Raw genomic sequence first — 21,855 nt, forward strand, 5'->3', positions numbered from 1 at the left:
TGAACCGGTGTCAGCTGCAGTGAGGAGATCATTGGTGATTTTGATAAGTGCAGTTTCAGTGCTGTGACGTGGACGGAAACCAGACTGGAAGGGTTCATACAGACTGTTTAGAGTGAGATGTGCGTGAAGTTGGGAGGAGACTATTTTTTCAAGAATTTTGGAGATGAAAGGTAAGTTGGAGATAGGGCGGAGATTATTGAAGTCGTTGGGATCTGAACCAGGTCTTTTCAGGATTGGGGTGACAGCAGCAGTTTTGAAAGCTGAAGGTGACAATACCGGTGGACAGTGAAGAGTGGATAATGGCAGAAATGAGGGGAAGCAGAGAGGAGAGGCAGAGGCAGGATTTGACCAAGGTTGTGGGGATAGGGTCCAGCAGGCATGTGGAGGGCTTAGATTTGCGAATGAGGTCGGATATTTCAGAGGCACATAGTTATGTGCGCATATTTATACTGCTCAGGACCCCTCAGCAAAAATGAGTTCCAGCAGGTCTACCTTGACTCATTGAAAAGAAAACTATTATTTCCCGAGGCCTGTGTGTTTAGTTAATTCTTTGCAATGGGAGAGCCAGGCATTTACACTTTGCTACACATGCCAGCAGCGTGACGAGGTGCTGAGTGTCAATTCTGCCCTGAGCGCCATTTTTTTCTGGTCGCCCAGGGTAAAATAAAAACATCAAACATGCATTTCCCCACATTTCAGCTTCTGCACTTTTTTATATTTTAGATTCTCATCTTTTACTTGCACAGCTTTTTTTCATACATATTTGTACGAGCATTGTTTATTGTTTATTCAAGGACTCCCATTAGAAGCACATGAATGTGCCTCTAGTGTTGGAGGGTCTAAGACTTTCATTGCCAGCGACTGCTTTTATGTAACTGCTGTGCATAAGATATTAAATAATTTGGAACAATGTAACCTGTAACTTTTGGACTAATGCTTATGTCTGCTTTGTGATCAGAATGTAAGTTATGTTTTTCATTCCTAAATTTAACGTTTCTCCAAAAAACATTTAGAGATGCTAAAGGGCTGAACTGCACTCTGTGCTCTGAGCCTTCCAGTGGTCTTACCAGTGTTTGTGATTCCATCGTGTTTGACACACAGCTTGAGGAGCTCTCGCTGTACAACAAATGCAGCAGTTTCTGACACACACAACAGAAGGACGCCAGCAGGGTTGGGTTCCTCGTCGCGCTCAAAGTAAAACTCACGGTCCTCCAGTTCCTGCCGCTCCCACACGCTGTACTTCCTCAGTTCTTTACGCTCCACGGTTAATATCACCTCCACCTCTTCATCAGCGTCTGGGGACACAGAGGTGGTCGGGTTAGCTCGGCAGCTCGTAGTGTTGGTATCAAATGATGAACACTGTCGCCTCTTTATCTTAACTAGCCTCAATGTAAGGCCTCACACTCAAACAGGGACAAACCTTTTCTGACCAAGTGGTGAACATACTACAAACACTCCTTTTGAAGCATACAAATCCCAGTGCACACTAGGAATGTTTGAACAGATTTAAAATCATGTACAACTGAAGTCGTGCTGCAAGTGTGGCTAAAAACATCAATATCAAATTCGCTTTGGAAAACAATGCAGGGTTGCAGAGCATGACTGATCACATTCTGTTAATTCTTGTGAAAGTCTCTAAGACTCGGCTCAAGGCTGAAGTCATCAGGCATTCTTTCATTGAAGCTCATTAGGTCATGATTTGTTTTTCAGAAACAAACTCGTAGTTGCTCGAAAATATTCCCAAACATGGATGTTTTTCTGTTTGTCCAAAATATTTAACAAAACTAATACGCACCATATTTCTTACACACCCATGACCAAGATCAAATCTCAGGAATAATCACCACAATTCCCTAAAGGGGAGATTTCACAAGCTCAGAAGGTGAAAGTGCACTAGGGCCTCAAGGGTCTAATCCAGGAACACACACACACACACACTTTGGCATCTGAAATAGACCACTAAGCTGGGAGTGGATGGTGTGCAGACAGTATGACCAAAACAAGGCCTTTATACGACCCAGACCAAAGGGCTCGGACAGGCTGCAACCTCTCCACAAACACTGTGATTACACTTCAGTGTGCCTGACAGCAGAGTTAAAAAGCTATCACAGCATTACCTGTCAGTGGGATGATGATTTCGTGGTCTGTTATCTGTCAAAGGAAATTAAAAATGTGTTACACTTCATGTTCTGATACGTGATCCGAATACTGAGTGTGATCGGTTTACACAAGTTACCATAGCGTTTCCATTCGATTTCCCGTGGTAACCTCCACAGTGCAGACTGAAGAAGGAGCAGTCTATACTGGGGATGGAGGAAGCGTCCATTGAACCAGGAACATCTACAACTAAATGCAACACCTGCAACACACAAACATAAAGGAATGTGATGCAAACAGTTTGGTAGGTTGTTGTTATTATAATGCATAACACTAATACACAATAACAGTACAATAATCCACATTCTACAATGAGACCGATAAATATGAGCAATATATTTGAATCCAATATCATGGAAGTAATAAGGTTCTTTTTCCAATGTCAATACTTTAAAGCCACTATTTAAAAACGTCTTTACTTTGCCGCCATCTAGTGGTGGCACCAGGATTGACACTGTAGTTGACAGCAATGCACACTGCTGCTTTTTTATGCGTTGTTATTAAGATATCTCATGTGAAGAATATCATGTTTGCATGAGAGGGAATTGGGGGTAAAAACTATGCAAACAACTCTGATTAAAAAGTGTTTTACAGCAGGAAACTTGTCTATTTTGTCTACTAAATTTATTGTAAAGTGAAGGTTGAACGAAGCTCCTATTGGATTAAGCTTCTGTGATTGCAGGAATGACAGGAATATTAATTGTTTAATTAAAATATATCAAGTATTAAAGTGTTTTTCTTTGTAATGTATGTTGTATGTAATAAGAGGTATGGATCAAACATAAAACAAGAACACAATCTGCTAACCTCCATGTCCTCTATGGCAGATGCTTCTTGCTGTTTGGCCACAGCTTCCTGCGAGGACTGTCCCCGCATTACTGCGTCTTCCACGGTGCCCAGCGTTTGGACCGCTGGTCCGCTGCGCCGAGGGACGTCACCGCCATCCTCATCATCACTGGACAGCACAACTGAAATACAAGCACATGATGAAAAACCAATCAGGGTGACTGAATTTCGCTTGGGAGTCATGCTACGTTACTTCTCTGAAACACAGGCACACACACACACCCCTAATGACGGTAGACGGTAGTAATCCTAATAAAGACACGTGAGTGGGCTGAAAAGAGGAAACACAGTAGTGACTGAAGATGCAGGGTGCACCCACATACTGCTGAAACTTAAACAAGAGGTTCAACACAATATCTTACAAAAAATACACCCAGATGCCACTTTATTAGGTACAATGAGCTGACGCTGATGTAAGTCCTGCCACAAATCATTCATGAAAGTTGTAGGTTAGTTTTTCGTTGAAACTGTGTCAGAGGTGCTGAACTGTACAGCCCTGTTTCCACCGAGCATTTATTGTCACGTTTGCCTATCCAAGAAGTGTTGACTAATAACTTAAGTCCTACTAATAAAATACTTGATATTAGTCTATCAAAGACACATCAGCCGTTTTCACACTGTACTTAGCTCCAGGCTGACTGGGCTGTTAGCGGAGGGTGAAGAAAGCGTTCACACAGGCACATTCCTGACACATTTTAAAGTGAGCTAACTCAGACTTTAGCCTAGGGCTTGCTGGTCCTGGTCTGGAGCAGAGTTAGCGTCAACCTTGCCGGGTTATCCCCTGAAAATCTAACAGACACTGGGCTAAAAGTTGCCAGTGTGACACAGAGCTAATACAATTTGCATCTTGTTTTTGTTGCCCAATTGCATCTTCAGTAAGCATGTGCTTTATGCTTACGTAGTTACCCTGGTTACTACTACTACTAAGGTAAGGTAAAACAATAGATGTCTTTCTTCCAGGTTTTTCTTTCTCCACTGTTCTCTCTCTTTTTGATGTTTTAGCACTGCTCTCACATGAAGCCCTGCTAATGGCAACATTTTAACATTGCTGCTTCCTGTTAAAGAGTAGTCACCCGTCATTCCAGAACGTAAACATTAGTCATGTGTCCCAGCGGACATTTAATCCCTGGCTAGTAGAAGTGCAGTGTGAATCTTATAGCCCTGGGCTTAGAGGTGGGTGTGTGTGAGAAAAGGGCCTAAGTCAGCCAAGAGCTATTGTTAACCCAGGGCTAAGAATATGCATTGTGAAAAGCCGTACAGGTACTGGCATGGATGCCGGCCTGTTAAGGTTATTGAATGTATGACCCTGTTATGAACTAACATCAATATTTAAAATACATACATAATCTAATATAAGATTGTCTGACATTTTTTAAACTCTCAATGTCCGAATCAACCTCAAAAATCCAGAATCAGTCAGGCTCTACTAATAATGGATTCTAACAGAGAACACAACTGCCTTTTATCTCATAAAATTGCATTACATTAACTGAAGACCGTGATAATGTCGTAGACAATTTGATTACGCCTGTTCTTCCCAGAGCCAGTTTCAGAAAACAGTCGCCAGAAGCAAAGGCTTTAAAATCAGATGATTTGTTTATGTACTGATAAAATGGTATTAAGCTGCCTGAGCAACTGTTTCCTGAGCTTTCTCAAAGATAATTTCAAACAAAAGTTTCAGCAGTAGAATGAAGCTACAGAGTTTAGGATATTATCTCATCCTCTGTTGGTGTACTCACTGGGTTCAGAGGGGCTGGCTGTGGTTGTGTTGTCCTGGCTCGATGACAGACTTTGTCTGGGGGTACCAATAAACTCTTCGGACTCCAAGTCAGGATTGATGATTGGGACCAGAACTTCTGCTTGATCTTCTGCTCCCACCGTGAACTGTACAATGGTACGGTCCAAGCTTTCCAAATCTCCATCTTCTCCACTTTCTTCTTGAGAAGTTTGTGCAGGCAGTGGTCCTCCATCTCTTCCATCTTCTCTGGTGAGGCGAAGCACGCTCTCTCGGTGGCGTTTCGAGCTGCTTGTCCCATTGCACTGAGAGCCTGTGTCCTTCATTTTCCTCTTCTGTTGAGACGAAACAGAAAAGAGAACCTCAATTTAAATGTGAGCTCATCAGATAACTTGTGTGGCTGGACACCAGTGAGTGAGTACTGATATCAAGAATGACAGGCTGCAACAGTTACAGATTTTGAAACTTTTCTGATCACTGAAGTTTTAACTAATGAATTCTTCTTCTCAGTAGTGAATGCTCTTAACTTTTTTTCCTTAATTCTATCACTGACAAAGAGACTCAGAGGATTCTGATTTAAAATTTAGACTACTTTGCTCACAAGCTGCATGTAACACTTTGTGCTGGTTGTTCATATTTTTATCCATTTATTAGGAATTGATGACACATTTTCGTTCTTGGCAATGTGAGGGACTTGTGTCGTGTGAGTGTTGAGGAAATGTTACCAAGTAAAAGCCATTTCACATCGAACACAGATCTTCATCTGAAATATTTGCATGGGAATAAGGGCACTTATAAATAGTTGCAAACCCCTGTGGAGCACTTGTGCGGGAGGAAAAATATTTGGATGGATCTCGATTTTAGCAGACTTGTACCGTCGTAAATCTATGTTTGTCCAATGAAACCCCTTGTTACAAGTGATGTCATACCTCAAGGTGAAAGCTAGCTGCAAATTTTTTTTATCAATTCCGTTTTTCAACATCCAATATTGTACAACAACCACCGCTATGACTACTTCAACAACCAAATAAAGGACAATATATGGCTTCATCTAAAGCAGTGGCTCCCAACTGGTGGGTCGTGGTCCAAAAGATGGTTCAATTTGATGGTTAGACTACGCTTGGAGTTTTGCTGCTTCATCTGTACCCAGAGTATGCTCTGCCACACTGTGTGGTGCTCTGAATAACCAAACCATATATATTTATTCCCAACAGCTGTCTAAAGGAACGGTCAAGCTCAATGAGTGATGGCAAATGCTGATAAGAAATAAATGTGTGGAAAACCCTTCCCCTCACATTCTCTGTCTTGATAGGTTTTTATTGTGCGGAGTGGACATGGTGTAATGTGGCTCATTGAGGAAACTTGATGGACCACATTCACAATTTATTTTCTCTTACAAAAATGGGACGGAAAAATGGAAAGCCGAAAATTTGCACCAAACTCAGGAGAGTGTGAGTTTTAAAGCTATCTCTGTGACCCTGTGCGGTACTCACCAAACTGTGTTGTACGTCTTTATCTGGATCAGTCCACCCGTCCTTGATGCTAGCTGGGGAGAACTCATTACAGGTTCCTGTATCCTTGGCATGCTCCCAGCTCACTGACAACCCACAATCTTGATGAGACAGAGACAAGCTGATCAACCCCTCATGCTAAAATAAACACTACTGACAACCTGACTACTACTTCTGCTACTATAAGAAAAAAGAGACGTGACTGTGAGGTAAAAGTTGAGTAAATTCTGCTGTGTTTTATTTCACAGAGCTATAAAGTGTAGCATCAGTTTATTTACTCTGGAAGCAACGCCTGGGTATCAATTATTCTTTTCCATTAAAGGAACCCTTAAATTAAAGGTCATATGAGGGAAAGTCAGGGGAAAGCAGGAAAATGTCAGCATGATGCTTTTTAAGGTGTAATGTAATAAAGTCAAAGCTTCAACCAAAACCAACATCAGAAAAACACAGCGAAGGTGACGAGCAGCATCACATCAGCAACTGTGTTTGTCTGAATGTTTACTCACCTACAACTTCAGCAAATTTGTAGTCATCTCCCTTGTCCTTTCCTATTATCACCTCCTCGATATCTTTGTTTTCTTCTATGTCTGCTGTGTCACCAACATTTTGTGACCTTCTCCTGAGTCTTGGCCTGAAAAACATGACAGAATCACACCATGTTCTGATTATACTGTACAGCAAAGTCACATAAAGTAGTGTAAAACTTTGGATACTTCGATAATACCGAAGACCAAACACATAAAAACAAATGCAGAAACACATATTTGCACTTGAATCTCAGGTTGTGAAATGTTCCTGTGTGGTATTATTCCAAATAAAATCACCCAGCTCTCTGCCTGGAAAATACCCTGAGCCAAGGATGCAGCCAGCCGAGCCAAACGCCATTAAAAGGTAATTCCTCCTAAAACTTATCGAAAACAAATGACCCTAATAAAGAATACCTCCTCCTGTTTTTGTGGCTATTTTTGTTCATTATTCACACCTCTATGTGACAAAACACCACATTATCCTGACTATTGAAGTTAATTTCTTACCAGTACATCATCATATGGAAGAACTGAGAAACACACTTTGTAGAACAAAATGACCCGATGAGCTTTTTATGTGAGTGGGTCTCATTTTCTGACTCATTATTCACAGTCAGGCACTTAATGGTGTGAATCTCTATTTCTCCTCTGCAATTGTCCATCTATTACCTCGCACGGGGCCTGGATTATCAGGGTATTGCAACATCACATGAAAATCCATCTTGTCAGGCTTCAAGTAATGCATTTGTGTCAGACCAATCAGCGTCCTGTGAGGAGCTACTGGTAGCTAAGAGTGTGGTTTGGAGTAGCAATTGTTTTTTCTTTCAGAGGTCAGCGTAGCGGCAGCATATTTTCACACCTAGCTCTGTTGACCAAACCACATTTGATGATTGTTGGAACAGTGGACAGAGTAATCAAGACAGTTTCCAGGGGTTTTATTTAATTTCTGTTGAGTTTCAATAAAATGTGTTTTACGATGAGTTAACAAGGCAAATCAGCTCATCTTAGCTCACTGAAAAAATAAACTTAAATTCAGAAGGTGAATGATGGTGTTCTTGTTTAATAAGGAAAACAGATGTAAGGATATCTCCGTTCTCGATAGGGCTAGGCGATGTAATGACTGTGTTTATCGCAACAGCACACATACAATACTGTGGGCCTTTTCCACTCTCACTTTTGACTGTGCCGAGTAAAGCCATGTCGCGCCAATTTGCGTTTCCATTGTCAGACACACCAGAGATGGACCTTCTCCAGAGTAGGTCCAAAGGCCGAGCCACCCGCCCTCAAGCGGGTAGTGGTGACGTCTCGTTGACCGCAGCCAGCCAACCCCCGACAACTTCGCTTCTCCCCTTTAAACAAGGCTGGTTGTATTGCAAGACTGTACTCACCTCTGTGTGTTCAGCTCTCAGTACTTTTGTAGCTTCTAAGTGAATCTGTGGTTTGGATTTTAGTTTCGCTGCATCCTGTTTTTACTTTAGATATCTACTTTATTTTACTGTTTCGTGTTCGCTATCAGCCGTCGTAGAAGTGAAGTTTCTGCTGGAAAACTCAACGTTTCCTTATTTGCTACCTCACAATAAAAGTTTTTACATTACAAAATAACAAGGGACTTTTATTGTTTAGGATCTATAGGAAATTTTCAGCTTGAAAATACCGGGATATGAAGTTTTGTCCATATCGCCCAGCCCAATTTCTTGACATCTTGTACGTTGTTTTGTTTATTTATTAGACTAAAAAGCTGAGAGAGCTTAAAGGAACGCAACAAGCTCATATCTCATATAACATATCACCCATCGCCCAAGCCTATTGCCTGGCAACACTGCGGTGACAACAAATCTTAAGGAGGTCATTGCCCGGGAATTTTGCTACAAATGGACAGAGTCAGGCTAGCTGTTTTACCCCGTTTCCACTTTTTAAGCTGAGCTGACCAGCTGCTGTAGCTCTATATTAATTGGGAAGATACGACTCTCAGCAAGAAAGCAAAAAAACATATTGCTAAAATGTAGAACTTTCCTTTGAACAGAGTCTTCCTACCTTTGAGCAGGAGATGAAATGGTCTTCTGGTTGCTTTTAGGGGATACACTCTTGTTTTTGTCATTCTTGGTCTCCCTCTGAGTGGACCTCATTTCTCTGCAGACTTTGGGTTCCTCTCGGCATCGACCACTCTCCCTCCGCATAAATGACGCTTGTCCTCGATTCCCCAAAGCATGATGCTTTATTCTTTCCATATAAGCCTTTCCCAGTTCGGTCTCCAGGACGTTGGTCAGGATCAGACAGGGCTTCCTCCTGAAGGATGAAAGAGGGAAGGAATTATTCACAACCTTCCTAGAGCAGCGTCTTCTCTGCAACATGGTGCCCCCCTCAAGGTACTCTTAACTTACAGCTCATCATCTACCGTCACAGGTCAGTCTCTGTGTACACCAGCTGATCAGCGGGGAGGGGTGTAGATAAGCCATGTGCGCAGTCATGATAAGCTTGGCCTTCAGTCATGGTGCTTATGAGCAATGTTTTCTTTAAAACTTTGCACAACACAAAAAACAGACACCTGGCAATCTTAAAAATTGCAGCAACAGTGGTTTTATGTTTGCTGTTTGGACTAAAGAATATCTCGAGGTGCCATAAGTCAGATGTAGACAAAACTTGGGAGAACAATGCACCCTGACACACAAACATAGTCAGTAGAGCAATGACGGGTGTATGATAGACATGTCAAATTATCTCACCACTGATCCTATTTCTATGAACCATGGAGGAACGATGAGTCATGGCTTCACTGGTTTGTGTATAAACAGCAGAGACAGCATGACATTTGCAGTATTTTTGTAACATAACAACTAGAACTTCCTGTTCGTGTTACGCATGGTGTTGCTTCATCTCAAACATGCCGTGATGTCGTGTGTAAACAAAAACACCAAAGATTCTGAAAACAAATACAGCACAAAAAGTAGGGTAAACCGAGGTAAGACACGCCCCTTAAGGGAATACTTACCCACAAAATAACCAGGTGTCTATCAGTTAGTCATGCCATGTTGTTAAATGTGGTCCCTGATCAATAAATGAATCAATACGTTCACCATTTTCTGTGGCAGCAGGCAAAATTCAAGGTAATATGGCATGACTAATGTACAAATGATCATTTTGAGGGTAAAGTAGGGCCAGTCAATGGCATCAATAACTTCATCATCCAGGAACTGCCGACACACTCTGGCCACATGAGGCCAGGCACTGTCCTGAACCAGGAGGAACCCAGGGCCCACTGCACCAGGAGGAACCCAGGGCCCTCTGCAACAGGAGGAACCCAGAGCCCACTGCACCAGGAGGAACCCAGAGCCCACTGCACCAGGAGGAACCCAGGGCCCGCTGCACCAGGAGGAACTCAGGGCCCGCTGCACCAGCTTAAGGTCTGACAATCACTCTGAGGATTTCATCCACGTACCTAACAGCAGTCAGGGTACCGTTGGCTATGACATGGAGGTCTGTGTGACCCTCCAAGGATATGCCTCCTTCAACCATCACAGGCAGCATAACCAAACTTCATCAAATACGGACAAACATCTGACCAAATTAAATCCAACTATGAACAGACAGCCATGGCACACCAAACAAACATCTGCATTTGTCTGTGATTGTAAGAGAATGTTTAATTGGTACGCCAAGGGTTTAAAAATAAGTTTGTATATGTAGATCTTCTTCTTTTTTTTTAAAAAAAAAAACAGGGGCGCATTTTGTTCTATCAAAATATCCTACAGTACCAGTTCATCCATGTTCTATCATAGAAAGCGAACTGCTGAGTAACAAAATGTTATTCAGTTACTTAAAATAGAGCTTTAAATTCATGATAAACATTTGTTACAAAACATTTACCAGTTTCAAACACTGGCACAGAATTGCTTTTCCAAATAGTTACCTCTCACCATTTAAAACTTTACCAAATAAAAATAAATAAAAGAGCATCTATAGATTTAACATACAGCGCACAGTGTCTTTTATGTCAAAGAAAATTGTAGTCGTATAGACACTAGGAAGTAATTTGTTTAATGAGACTATTCCTGCTTTATATATTGTGTTGACAGCTGTGAATCACCTGCATAAGACTCTTAAAATTCAGGCTGACAGCTCCATCTTGTGAAGGTTTCAGAAACTGCAACAAGCTGCACAGTAAAGGCCAGTTTATTTGTGCAGCACCTTTCAACAACAAGGAAGTTTAAAGTGCTTTACATAAGATAGAAAGGCACTGAAAATGATAAAGATAAGACAAGCACAAAGCAATGTAAAAAGACTGCACTGATGCCAGGTCGATTTGCCTGCGGTTGATTTGATTGGCTGTGATTTAAATTGCAGGCAGTGCAGTTCAGTGGAATCCATTAAAACCACATGCAGCACATCTCTGATCTTTGTTTGTTGGAGACAGCCCAAAGAGGGAAGTGATGTCGCAGTCTCGTCTTCCCAAACAAGAGAGAGTTCTCCGTCTCTCATCTTCGGTATCAGCAAGGCTGCTGTTACAGACTGTGCTCAGATAGGTGCTGGTTGTCAACAAGCTGACATTCAGCCGACTTTCCTCATAATGCTTCCACATCTAAACTTATCAGTAGTCGTCTCCACTTCTGTCTCAAGGCCTCATTAGTGGTTTGAACCTGTTTTCCAGTTGTACCATCTTCCCATTCATAGCAGGTGACTTTATGTATCAAATTGTGTGGACCTTAAATAAATGACTAAGGAGAAATCTGGACCCTGGGGTTGGACCAGTTGGGAACCACTACACTGTTAATGTTTTACTTGCCTCCAGCTAGTTTTACTTCCTGTTTCATGGTTAACATAAGTTATTAATTTGATGAGTTAACCGTTTATCAGAGCACAAATGAGACAACATTTAGCACAACACAGCATCATTCTTTCACTTGCTCACTTCTTTACTGTCTCATCCTGCTGCAGCGGTCAGTTGTTGTAGTGACGAGGCGCTGTTTGGCTGCTGCTGCTGCACAGATGAGCCACACCACCACACGCCGGCCAGTCACAGTCCACCACAGGAAGGATAGATATGAAACAGTTATGGGACATTTTGGAGGTGCACAGTACACCAGCAACAGCCGCTCGCACCTCAACTCCCAGCACCAACTCTGCCACAAGCAGCACTGTGATTCTTTTTATTTTTTTGTTCTTCTAATGGGACTTTCGACTTTCTGACTGAAAGTTGTGTGCTTCCCAGTGTTCGGATCTGTTGGAGGTCAGTACTGGTGGATGGTGCAAACTTTTAACACGTCCCAAAATTGCATTTAAGATGGTGGACCTCAGTAACATGTCTTTCCATCCTGCGGTGCACTGTGGCCAAGAGACGGTACAGGCGTGTGTTGCAATGCTCAACTCACATCTGTCTGTCTCTGTGCTAGGCTCTCAGTACTCTTGTAGCTTCTATCTGAATCTCTGTAGTTTGGAGTTTAGTTTCTCTCCTGCATCATCGCCATTTTACTTTAGATATCTGCTTTTTTTTTAAATTATTGTTGTGTTCAGCTGTTAAGTAGTCATGTGAAGTTATCGCTGAGGAAAACCCAGCATTTCCTTATTTTGTTGCTTCACAATAAAAGCTTTACATAACAAAAATAATGGGGGACTTTTATTTTGAAGAATCTAAAGGACATGAAATGAGTTTATCACTGAATTAGCAGCTATTCGTCAATAAAACAAGTCTCCTCATACCACAGGGAGGAAAGTAAAAGCAGAAACAGCCACAGTGAGATGTTGATGAAGAGCTGCAGACAACAGGCTCTTACTGCACCTCTGCAAACAGCTCACCTCAAACAGGTAAACTTATTTTAACTACCCTGCTGCGTGATGGAAAAACACTTGGAGCAAAATAACAGAGGACTTGAGACAAGCAAATGCCACAATCGTAATGGAGACGTAAATCCCTGCCACACTGGGCCGATGTGCCGAGTCAAACCAAGCCAGCCCATATGTGTTGATAAGCGGTGTGTATCTGTCATAAGTCTCAAATCAGGGCCTGCTTACCTGGCCATTTCCAATTTAACCAAGGCTGCATGCTTGTGATCAAACAGCCTGGATCCATTTTTATGCTGGGAATCACGATGTTGGCGTCTACAACCTGCGAATGCAGTCCAGGAAACCTGCTAAAAGAAAGAAAACAACGTGAGTCTCGAGAATAATCCAGCATAGCCTTGCCGCCACTATAACATTTGTTCATGTGGTCACACAGAGAGCAAAGATATCGCTGTACCTGTCTTTCTAACTGCCCACACTCTGATGAAAGACATGGCATGGAGATTTTGAGTGGGTTTTCCATCTAAAATTCACAGGATGGTTAGTTACTGTGCTTTTAAAAAATGAAGGACAAGCAACAGCTTAAGGCCAGCAAATACAGCAAGCAGAAATGAGCCAAGCTTGTAACTTTGATTTGTAATTCATTATGTTGACATTATTTTTCTACGTGAGCTGGAGCAGCGGTTTAGCAAAACCAGTGTTAAAGCAGCATATATAAATCAGTTAACTGATTAGTGGAGCGACAGGAAAAAAATCAGCAATTATTGTGATGATCGATTCATCTTGTATTTTGTTTTAGGCATTCTACCAACATTCCCTAATTCCAGCTTCCCAGTTGAAGGGATTTGCTGACTCTCTCCGTCTCCTTGTGTGACGGTAAACTGATTATTTTTGGTTTTACATTGTTGGTCAGACAAAACAAACCATTTGAAGACATTGACGTGGGTTTAACAAAATTTGAACAATCATAATATCTTCTAATATTTATAGGCAGCAAGATTAACTGAGAAACTGAAAAAAAAAATCCATTATGAAAATAACTTAGTTGCTAATTATGGTAACCAGGGATGTCAATGGTTAACCATTAATCGCACAAACGCCAAGAATATTTCTGACCTGTTGAGCATGTCAGTCTACTGGTGCATTTGCATACACACATAAACACTCTGCTAACAACCCAAGAGAGACCTGCTGCAGCTGGTGTTGCACCTGCAGCACAATGACGCAACTTCTGGGAGGAAACTATCACAATCCTGCACACCTTGACCACTTGCCAATTAAAATCCTGATAGCTACAAACACAGCCTCTGACGGGTTTAACAAAAGCATTATGGACACCTAGTGGGGACAGCCAAGAACAACTAACTGTTTTCAACACGGAGAAATGGATGAATAATCACAGAAGACATTCAGAAGCCTATCCCAGCTGACACTGGGTGAGAGGCAGGGTACACCCTGGACAGGTCACCAGACTATCACAGGGCTGACACATAGAGACAGACAACCATCAAATTCACACCTATGGACAATTTAGAGTCACCAATTAACCTGCATGTCTTTGGACTGTGGGAGGAAGCCGGAATACCCAGAGAAAACCCACGCTGACACGGGGAGAACATGCAAACTCTGCACAAAACGCTTCTCCATTTTGTGTTTTTCTTAAAAATTACCAGGTTATTTCCACTGGTCTAAACAAAAAACTCAACAGGATATTTCCAGAAGTAAATCCTACATGTAAACACTGTGGGCTTGCACCGGCATCAGTAGCTCATATGTTCTGGAGTTGCCAGAGGAAATCAAATTATGGAGTGATATTTTTCAGGCCTTATCGAGAAGTACACAAAGACCCCACTGACTTACATCCTTTGATGACGGTTTTTGGATTTACAGGCTGGATTTATGGAGCGTGAAACGCATTATGGTATCTATTTTCTGCCTCCTGGCTCGCAGGTTGATCTTCCTCAATTGGACACAGAGAACCGCACCAACACATTCAAGTCTAATGAAAAACTTGGGACTAGACAATTCTCTCTGAAAATATGGCAACATTTTACTGATCACTTCAACTACATGAAACCTTCTGACCATAGTTAAGATGGCATCCATCTCCCTGTCTATTCTCCCTCTTTTTCTTTATTAATTTTATGCTGTACATAATTACTGTACCTATACTTTGTATGTGTATATGAGTGTTGAGGTTTTTTTATGTACTGTACAATATTGTTGTAAAACTATAAATACAGTTCTAAAAAAAAGTAAACAAATTGACCGGTCAGTTACTGGTTAATATTGGTTAACTACTGGTTAAGGCCTGTTGGGCTGTTGAAAAGCAAGACTAACCGAAATGGTAACTAATGACAACTATAGCATAATAGCAGCTTTGATTATGCAAAACATTGCTGATTGCAGCTGCACGTGCTGAAGCAGTCATGTGTCCTGCCCTTACTAAGATCCATTTATTTAACAACAGGGACATGTGCTTACTGATCAACACAACCTAGCAATGTAACATTAGTAATCACAAAAGCAGATCTATGTGAGAGCAGAGCCATTAAACAATCCCACATCACCATGATCATGTAATCAACACGTGATCAGCCCAATCTACAACAGCAGCCATAAAGCTAGTGTTATTACAGTATGTTGCCAGGATGAGAAAGCATTTGATATTGCACACCGAAAGCTCACAAGATAAATGCATGTTATGAAAAAGTGGGTCACACATACCAAGTTGTCCTTGTCAACATTAAATGGAATAGTTAAGGCTCTTCTTTGCTCCATCATGGTCTGCTATTTGGTAAGGCACAGCAGGAACACTGCAAGAAAAACATACAGAAAAATTATAGTCACAGTCTGTCACCTTCAAAATAAATCAAACACTGTATGACAGGGTGGTCACCTCCTATACAGTAAATTTTTCTTTTTACAGGCATTTTCGAGTCCCCTAGTAATCTTCCTCTGTGTTGGTATCAGACGGTAAGTGATTGTTATATAAGGTGGTAAAAGTAGACAGAAATTCATCATAAGCTTGGTTTGGATCATAATTTGAATAAGCCTTGTCTTAGCTTTGCTTCCTTAAGTCCCTCTTAAAAACAACAATAGCTTCTGGTATTTTGTGTCGAATCATTTTATACAGAGTTCTGTACAGTCACAAAACAGGAAGATGGTCACTTATATCATTTATAAGCAGTCCACTCACAACTGTAGTCTCAATTCCACTGGTAAAAATTATATCTAAATACTACATTTAGAATTGATTTTAAGGTCCTCCCCCTTGTGTACAAAGGGCTACATTGGCTGGGACCGAGCTACACTGCTGACTCCCTTGTTAACAATTTGCCTCCAAGAACACTGTGATCATCTGCTGCTGGTTTATTGGAGGTTCCCAGCAACAGCCAGGAATAAGATCAGGGATGCAGCCTTTGTCAATTACGCCCCAAAGCTATTGCACACACTACCTGTAGTTGTCAGAGAAGCTAGCTCACTCAATATTTTTAGAAGAAGTCTAAAAACGGATCTGTTCACTTCAGTCTTTAACAAGCTCTGACTTCCTGATACAGGTCTGACACTCTTTCTTTTAACACTTCACGCTGCTGCAACTCTTTTAAAATCTTATAAAAATCTTTATGATTTATAGTTTTACAACTCAATGATTTTATGAATCATTTGTGTTTTATGTTCATCCCGTCTATTTCGTGTGAAGCACAGGGTGCCTTGTAGTAAAGCACTTTGCGCTGCATTTCTTGCATGAAAGGCGCTACATAAATCAAGTTTTTTATCATTATTATTATCTACAAACGTAACACTGTCACTTGTTATTCTAGTTGGTTTCAATATTGTGGGAAATAGACTGTGCATTGTGTCAAAAAAATCTCTATTCTTTTTGTGCTCATTTGGATTTAATGGATCTATATCAAAGTCCCCACATCCAAAGGCCAACTTTTTGTCATTCATCTTCTCATGTATATCAACCATCTTATCATTAAATGTGTCAATACAGGATCCTGGTGCTCTACATACACAGCTTTATTTCTACGGCAACACATTCCATGATATTTTCTATTGCTGTTGACATACTCTCCACTATTTTGCATCTGAGGTCATTATTGACTAACTCCTCCTCCTTTTGCATTCGTTCTGTTGATAGTAAACAGCTGAGATGCCGAGTGTTGGAGATATCTACTGTAGAGATGTCTGCCTTCTCTCCGATATAATGGAACTAGATGGCACTCAGCTTGTGGTGCTCAAAGTGCCAAAAATATACATTTGGAAAACTTAACAGCAATGTCTCTTTTCAGAAATCATGAGCCAGTTACTCAAGATAATTCACAGACATTCTTGTGAGCAGTTTCATGTAGGAACTATTTTCTTTCTACCAAATCACTGCTCAGAAGAAAGCGAGCAGATAGGGTCATGTTTAGTTGGGGAACAGCTGATATCAATGGGGAAACAGTCTTTGACATAACACATGTTAGCAGAGAGGTTAAACTACCAACGTTAGCAACATTTTCTGAACATCTCTGAAACGCTTTGCTGATACTGACACCTGTTTTATTTTGTTTATAGTCAGATTTTCTTTTAGACTCTCTTTATGATAAGTCTGTCTTGCTTTCTGGGTTGCTTTGCAGTGTGGCACTTGTTGCCAATGCTGAATATCGATTTTATCTCCAGGATTATTCGCCATTGAATCAGTCTTCCACATTTGTAGAGGAGCCAATATAAGGGCCTCTCTGTGACATGACCTGTGATTGGCCAAAGTCTCCCGTTATGGACTACATTTACTAAAGTCTCAAAACAGAGCCAAGAGGAGGGGCACAAGTCTAGTTTTCTGTCAGTCCACTTGAATTATAATATGCTCAAAATTTAATATGACATGTTTGCCCAATGTAGCCAAAACAATCCTGCACACCCCCGCTTTAACAGGCAGTTAAACATCAGGCCGAGGGACAACAAGTAGCCTCTTGGCTAACACGGGCACAATTATTGTTATAGTGCTGTTATTGAATGTGCATTGCCACTGATAATAAATAAGGGAATAAAAGGTTTCCATTTTAATGGACAGCCTCACAACGACCACCTGTTAGCTACTAAAGTTGATGTCTGGTGACTGGAGTGCGGCAGAAAGTGAACAAAAACCCATATAAGCTCGCGCTCGCGTTAGCCGACGCAGCTAGCTTGTTAGTGCTATTTGTCTATGATGCTAGCTAAACGTAGCAGAGATAAAGCTTACCCTAGCCGGGGCCTCTCTTGGGTATAGCAGATGATATAAGGAGTATGCAGACAGCTATTTCCCCGCCACCGTTCCCAGCAGCATCTTTCATACGCAGTAGGAACACATTTCGCTGCGGTTAGATTGTGTTTCGGTACTGCACAGGCTTTTCAATGTGTGCTAACGACATCCGGTGTACACCGGAAGTGCATCACTTTTGTTTTTAGCGCCTCCGACAGGTCAAAGTTTCTGTTATCTTTTATCTTTATTAATTTATTTATTTTTAATTACCATGCTAAATAAACACACGTTTCCATACAGCAGATAATCTGACTTATCATAGCAGGAAAAGTTGAGATGTAATTAATGATATTTATGATGGCTGAGTTCCATTTAGGTGTTTCCTGCATTTGCTATCAGTCATGTTTCTAGTTACACTTTTTTCTTTATTCAGTCATCATAAAATGATGCAAAGCATGGAGGAATATAATAAATAACAAGAAGAACAACTAAGTACTTATATTCTTAAGATAAAAGAGGTTTAAAGGGCATTTTAAATTACCATAGTCCTGACGGCTTTCTGATTTGTACAATTTCATTTCATACTTGACATGATGAATATTGGATTTCCTTTCAGACCATTTGCCTTTATGGATATAAAACTTAACATATAAAATGAGAGGATTTAAAATAATAACATGACTTCTGTCCAGATCATTTTTCCCATAACAAAAAATAACTTAATTTATTAATAACTTAATTAATTTCTGTAAATTAAAATAAGTTCCACTTAACATATCAAAAACTATCCCTTAATGTAAATGGTCTAAGTACACCCAAGGAGAGAAGGACTGTCATGACAAAATTGAAAAAAGAAAAACTACATGTTGTCCCAGACAGTCATTAAAAAAAAATGGAAAAGTTTGGTTTTAGGAAGTCATATTACAGTACATATAAACAAGGACGTAAAAGGGTCGGGCCATAATATTATTTCCAAACTCAACTACATTTGTTCGTGAAAAGGAAATTAAGGATAAAGAGGATCAATAAGTACTAGTGAAGGGAAAACTAGAAAATGAATCTGTCACGCTAATTAATGTCTATGCACCTCCAGAAAGTGACTTCTTCAAATCCCTCTTTAATGTTATAACAACAGACACAGAAGGTATTTTAATTTGTGGGGGGGACTTTAACATTGTCATGAATCTCAGTCTACATACAACATGTCAAAAACATGTTCAACATCAACCCATAAGAGTTTTACCTAAATGCATTCATAAAACAAATATGTGATTGTTTCTGTGCCACCACTCTAGAAGACCCAGAATTCAGAAGTGGTTTGTTGAATAGATTAAATGAACATTTTTAAAATACACTTAACTAAAACATTGTTAAAGTAAACCCAGATTAATTTCCAATTTATATTCTCAAAGTGATTATTCCAATAGTTTGCAGCGATACGTTGCATACTTGTGCTTTTCCTACTATAATTCAAAACATCTTCTATAAATACCAGGTTCATTTCTTGGCCATAACCAAGGCTCAATCCCCGTTACCTCATACACAAACATCACCCCTGCAGAGATTTTCTTTTTTAAATTATTTATTTATTGATACAGCAGCAGAAACATCAGGACCGCTCAGCCCCTGGAGAGAGGTTGGTGAGTCAGCCTTCACACACTGCAGTACATAAATACAAGCCTTTCTCCCAGAGAACACATCGACTAACCAAATAAATGTAATAACATAAATGTCTCCATCACTTTCACTACGCAATAGTGATGGTTACTATCTCCAGAAGCAGAAATGGTGGAAGATGGAACAACCAACTTTGGAAACTGTTGCTAGGCTCTGAGGAAAACAGAGAGTGATTCAGCTTCCTTTGAGACGGCGGCACCAACATTTGCACCACTTGACCAGGCGGAGAAAAGTTGAGAAGTTGTCTGTTCATCATTTATGTTATTTGCAGCTGTTTTGTTCTCATGGTAAGGCAAAATTTCCTCTGTGAAAAAGGCATGCATGTGCATCATTGGGAACTGGACGTTGGCTTGAGCACAGCATGGACACTGGAAAGCAGTGATGTAATCATCTTTGTGTTGGAGTCCATTTTGACAAAATTGATGTTGATCATTGCACATACGGTTCTGAATATACACGAAATCATCCATGATAATGTATTACTGTCCTGTAACTCAAAAACACAGAGACAACAAGTAATATTTTTCCGATGTGGCGATTGCAGTCCAAGTGTCCAGCTGGACCCTTAACGTCAGGAGCCGCATTTTTGCACAGCTGTCTCCGAGGACGCCCCCGAGCCGACTACTCCAACGACACCTCCATCAGGCTCTGGGCTCAGTGCGGCCGCTGAGGCGATTCCTCTCGACTCCTGTCCCGCTCTCATTTCAGCTGAGCAGAAAAAAGACACCCATGTGAGTCAGTGACATGCACATAATACTCCTCTAATACCCCTAATCTCATGGACATGCTTCATGACATAATGCTAAGACTAATTAAGAACCAAGATTTCTGAGCAGGGTGTTGTACAAACAGTGTTGAGTTTGGCGCATAAGGTCACAAAATTAGATTTAGATTGTTTGATAAAAAAAAAGACATGGTTAACAATAGTTTCACCCTCTCAACAGTGAGCAGCTGACCATCCTCTAAAAGCCACAGTTAAGGTAAACAACTATCTGTTTAGACAGAGTTAAATCTGATCTACTAGTCTTTCAACTACGAGTTCTTCCTGTTTTTCTTGCAGGAGTTGTAGCAGGTGTCGTCATTGTCTTACCTCTAGCACTACATGGTGTTATGATGGGCTTTTCCAGCTGCTCTCCAGCGGCGATGGAAGCCCGGATCTTCCTGACCACATAGATGCTAGCTATAGGATAAGAGGCAAAAAATGAAAAGATGTAAACTGTACATAAGTAGAAAAACTGTAAGTATCATTGTGAAGATGTTTTGCATGTAAACACGTTGTCTTCAAATATCAAAAACATAAAAACAAAGCTATTTGCACTCTAAACTGATAGATAAATAAGTGGGAAAACAGCAACAAATCCTTAAAGTATCATTATGAAAAAGCCTTTTAAATAAACTGTCCTTACATACTGTATATTCAGACGTGGAAGATGATAACATATTTAAGTAAAAGTATCAATACCACATGTGGAAATACACAAGTCATGCATTTACTTAAAAGTACAGGAGTAAAAAGTACAGAATATTACATATTATTAACAATAATTATTGATACATTGATATGTATCGCTTTATTGGTGCAGGTGGTAAAGGTAGGGCTCATGCTAACTACTTTATATATTGCAGAGTATCTTAATAATAATAATAAGACATCACAAATGATTGATTATAGCCTCCTGTGTTTATAACCTACAGTTGCATCGGCTCACATGACTGCTTTCATTACACAGGAAACAAAGCTTCGTGATAGGAGGGCGTAGCCGCGGTAAACTACGGTTTTATTACATTTAATGTACAAAAAACAATAAACAAATCCTACCTTTTATTAACAGTCAGACCATTGTTGCTTCCTGTTTTGCTGTCTAGGAGATTTAGCCTTCTCTGTTCCGTGTAAAAGCTTCTTTCTCTTTCTACGACCTCCGATAATATTACCCGAGCTGTTACAAAAGCAAACAGCCAATTACATATCGCGGATAATACTGGAGGCGGGACTTAAAGCTCCAAGCTGCATTCTGATTGGCTGAGATGTTACACAAGCTAGCATAACGTAATACACATGACAGGTCCACACATAGACATATATATGGGTCCACAGGAAAGAGGATTGAGATATGTAACACTGTCATAAAACTTGACTTGAAAAAACAGCCTTGACAACAGTCTGTTTTACCTGTCCGTGATCTTCTGATAATTTCTGCTAATAGACAACAGACAAGTAAGATAATATTTGCATCGTGGAGACATTGTTTCTAACATTAATTAAGATATTTGTAAGTAAGAGAAAGAGGAAATAAGTTAGTGTGAGAAACAAGTAATACACATCATGGGATTTAACTATGAGTAAAATAAAAAGAAGTACACTACAATCGAGCAGAGGACTCCTAACACTTAACTCAG

The 21,855-nt window shown here is 40.5% G+C and overlaps 1 protein-coding gene and 1 long non-coding RNA gene across 6 annotated transcripts in view; both read right to left on the reverse strand.

Moving 5' to 3' along the window:
- The window catches only part of senp7 (SUMO specific peptidase 7), a 29,401-nt gene extending 11,438 nt beyond the window's left edge, over nucleotides 1-17,963 (reverse strand). Inside the window, exons 1-12 of one of the 5 annotated variants that reach the window (XM_050048271.1) lie at nucleotides 17,782-17,963; nucleotides 15,279-15,367; nucleotides 13,009-13,074; nucleotides 12,783-12,898; nucleotides 8,811-9,062; nucleotides 6,756-6,880; nucleotides 6,232-6,350; nucleotides 4,743-5,073; nucleotides 2,965-3,125; nucleotides 2,237-2,359; nucleotides 2,118-2,151; nucleotides 1,068-1,295 (exon numbers count right to left, since the gene is read on the reverse strand). In XM_050048271.1, the coding sequence (XP_049904228.1) occupies nucleotides 1,068-1,295; nucleotides 2,118-2,151; nucleotides 2,237-2,359; nucleotides 2,965-3,125; nucleotides 4,743-5,073; nucleotides 6,232-6,350; nucleotides 6,756-6,880; nucleotides 8,811-9,062; nucleotides 12,783-12,898; nucleotides 13,009-13,074; nucleotides 15,279-15,335 (1,612 nt within the window). In that variant the 5' untranslated portion in view covers nucleotides 15,336-15,367; nucleotides 17,782-17,963. Of the gene's footprint in view, nucleotides 1-1,067; nucleotides 1,296-2,117; nucleotides 2,152-2,236; nucleotides 2,360-2,964; nucleotides 3,126-4,742; nucleotides 5,074-6,231; nucleotides 6,351-6,755; nucleotides 6,881-8,810; nucleotides 9,063-9,157; nucleotides 9,287-12,782; nucleotides 12,902-13,008; nucleotides 13,075-15,278; nucleotides 15,368-17,781 lie in introns of those variants that run through there. The other 4 variants (XM_050048270.1, XM_050048273.1, XM_050048272.1 and 1 more) reach the window with 4 other exon arrangements.
- Nucleotides 17,964-19,345: 1,382 nt separating this feature from the next.
- Nucleotides 19,346-21,434, reverse strand: LOC126393378 (uncharacterized). Its single transcript, XR_007570276.1, has 3 exons — nucleotides 21,278-21,434; nucleotides 20,549-20,638; nucleotides 19,346-20,166 (listed from the first exon to the last, which is right to left on the reverse strand). It is a non-coding gene; the product is annotated as an uncharacterized LOC126393378 (long non-coding RNA).
- Nucleotides 21,435-21,855: the final 421 nt, after the last annotated feature.

This window comes from Epinephelus moara, chromosome 7 (genome assembly GCF_006386435.1).
Source record: "Epinephelus moara isolate mb chromosome 7, YSFRI_EMoa_1.0, whole genome shotgun sequence".
NCBI classification, from domain to species: domain Eukaryota; kingdom Metazoa; phylum Chordata; class Actinopteri; order Perciformes; family Serranidae; genus Epinephelus; species Epinephelus moara.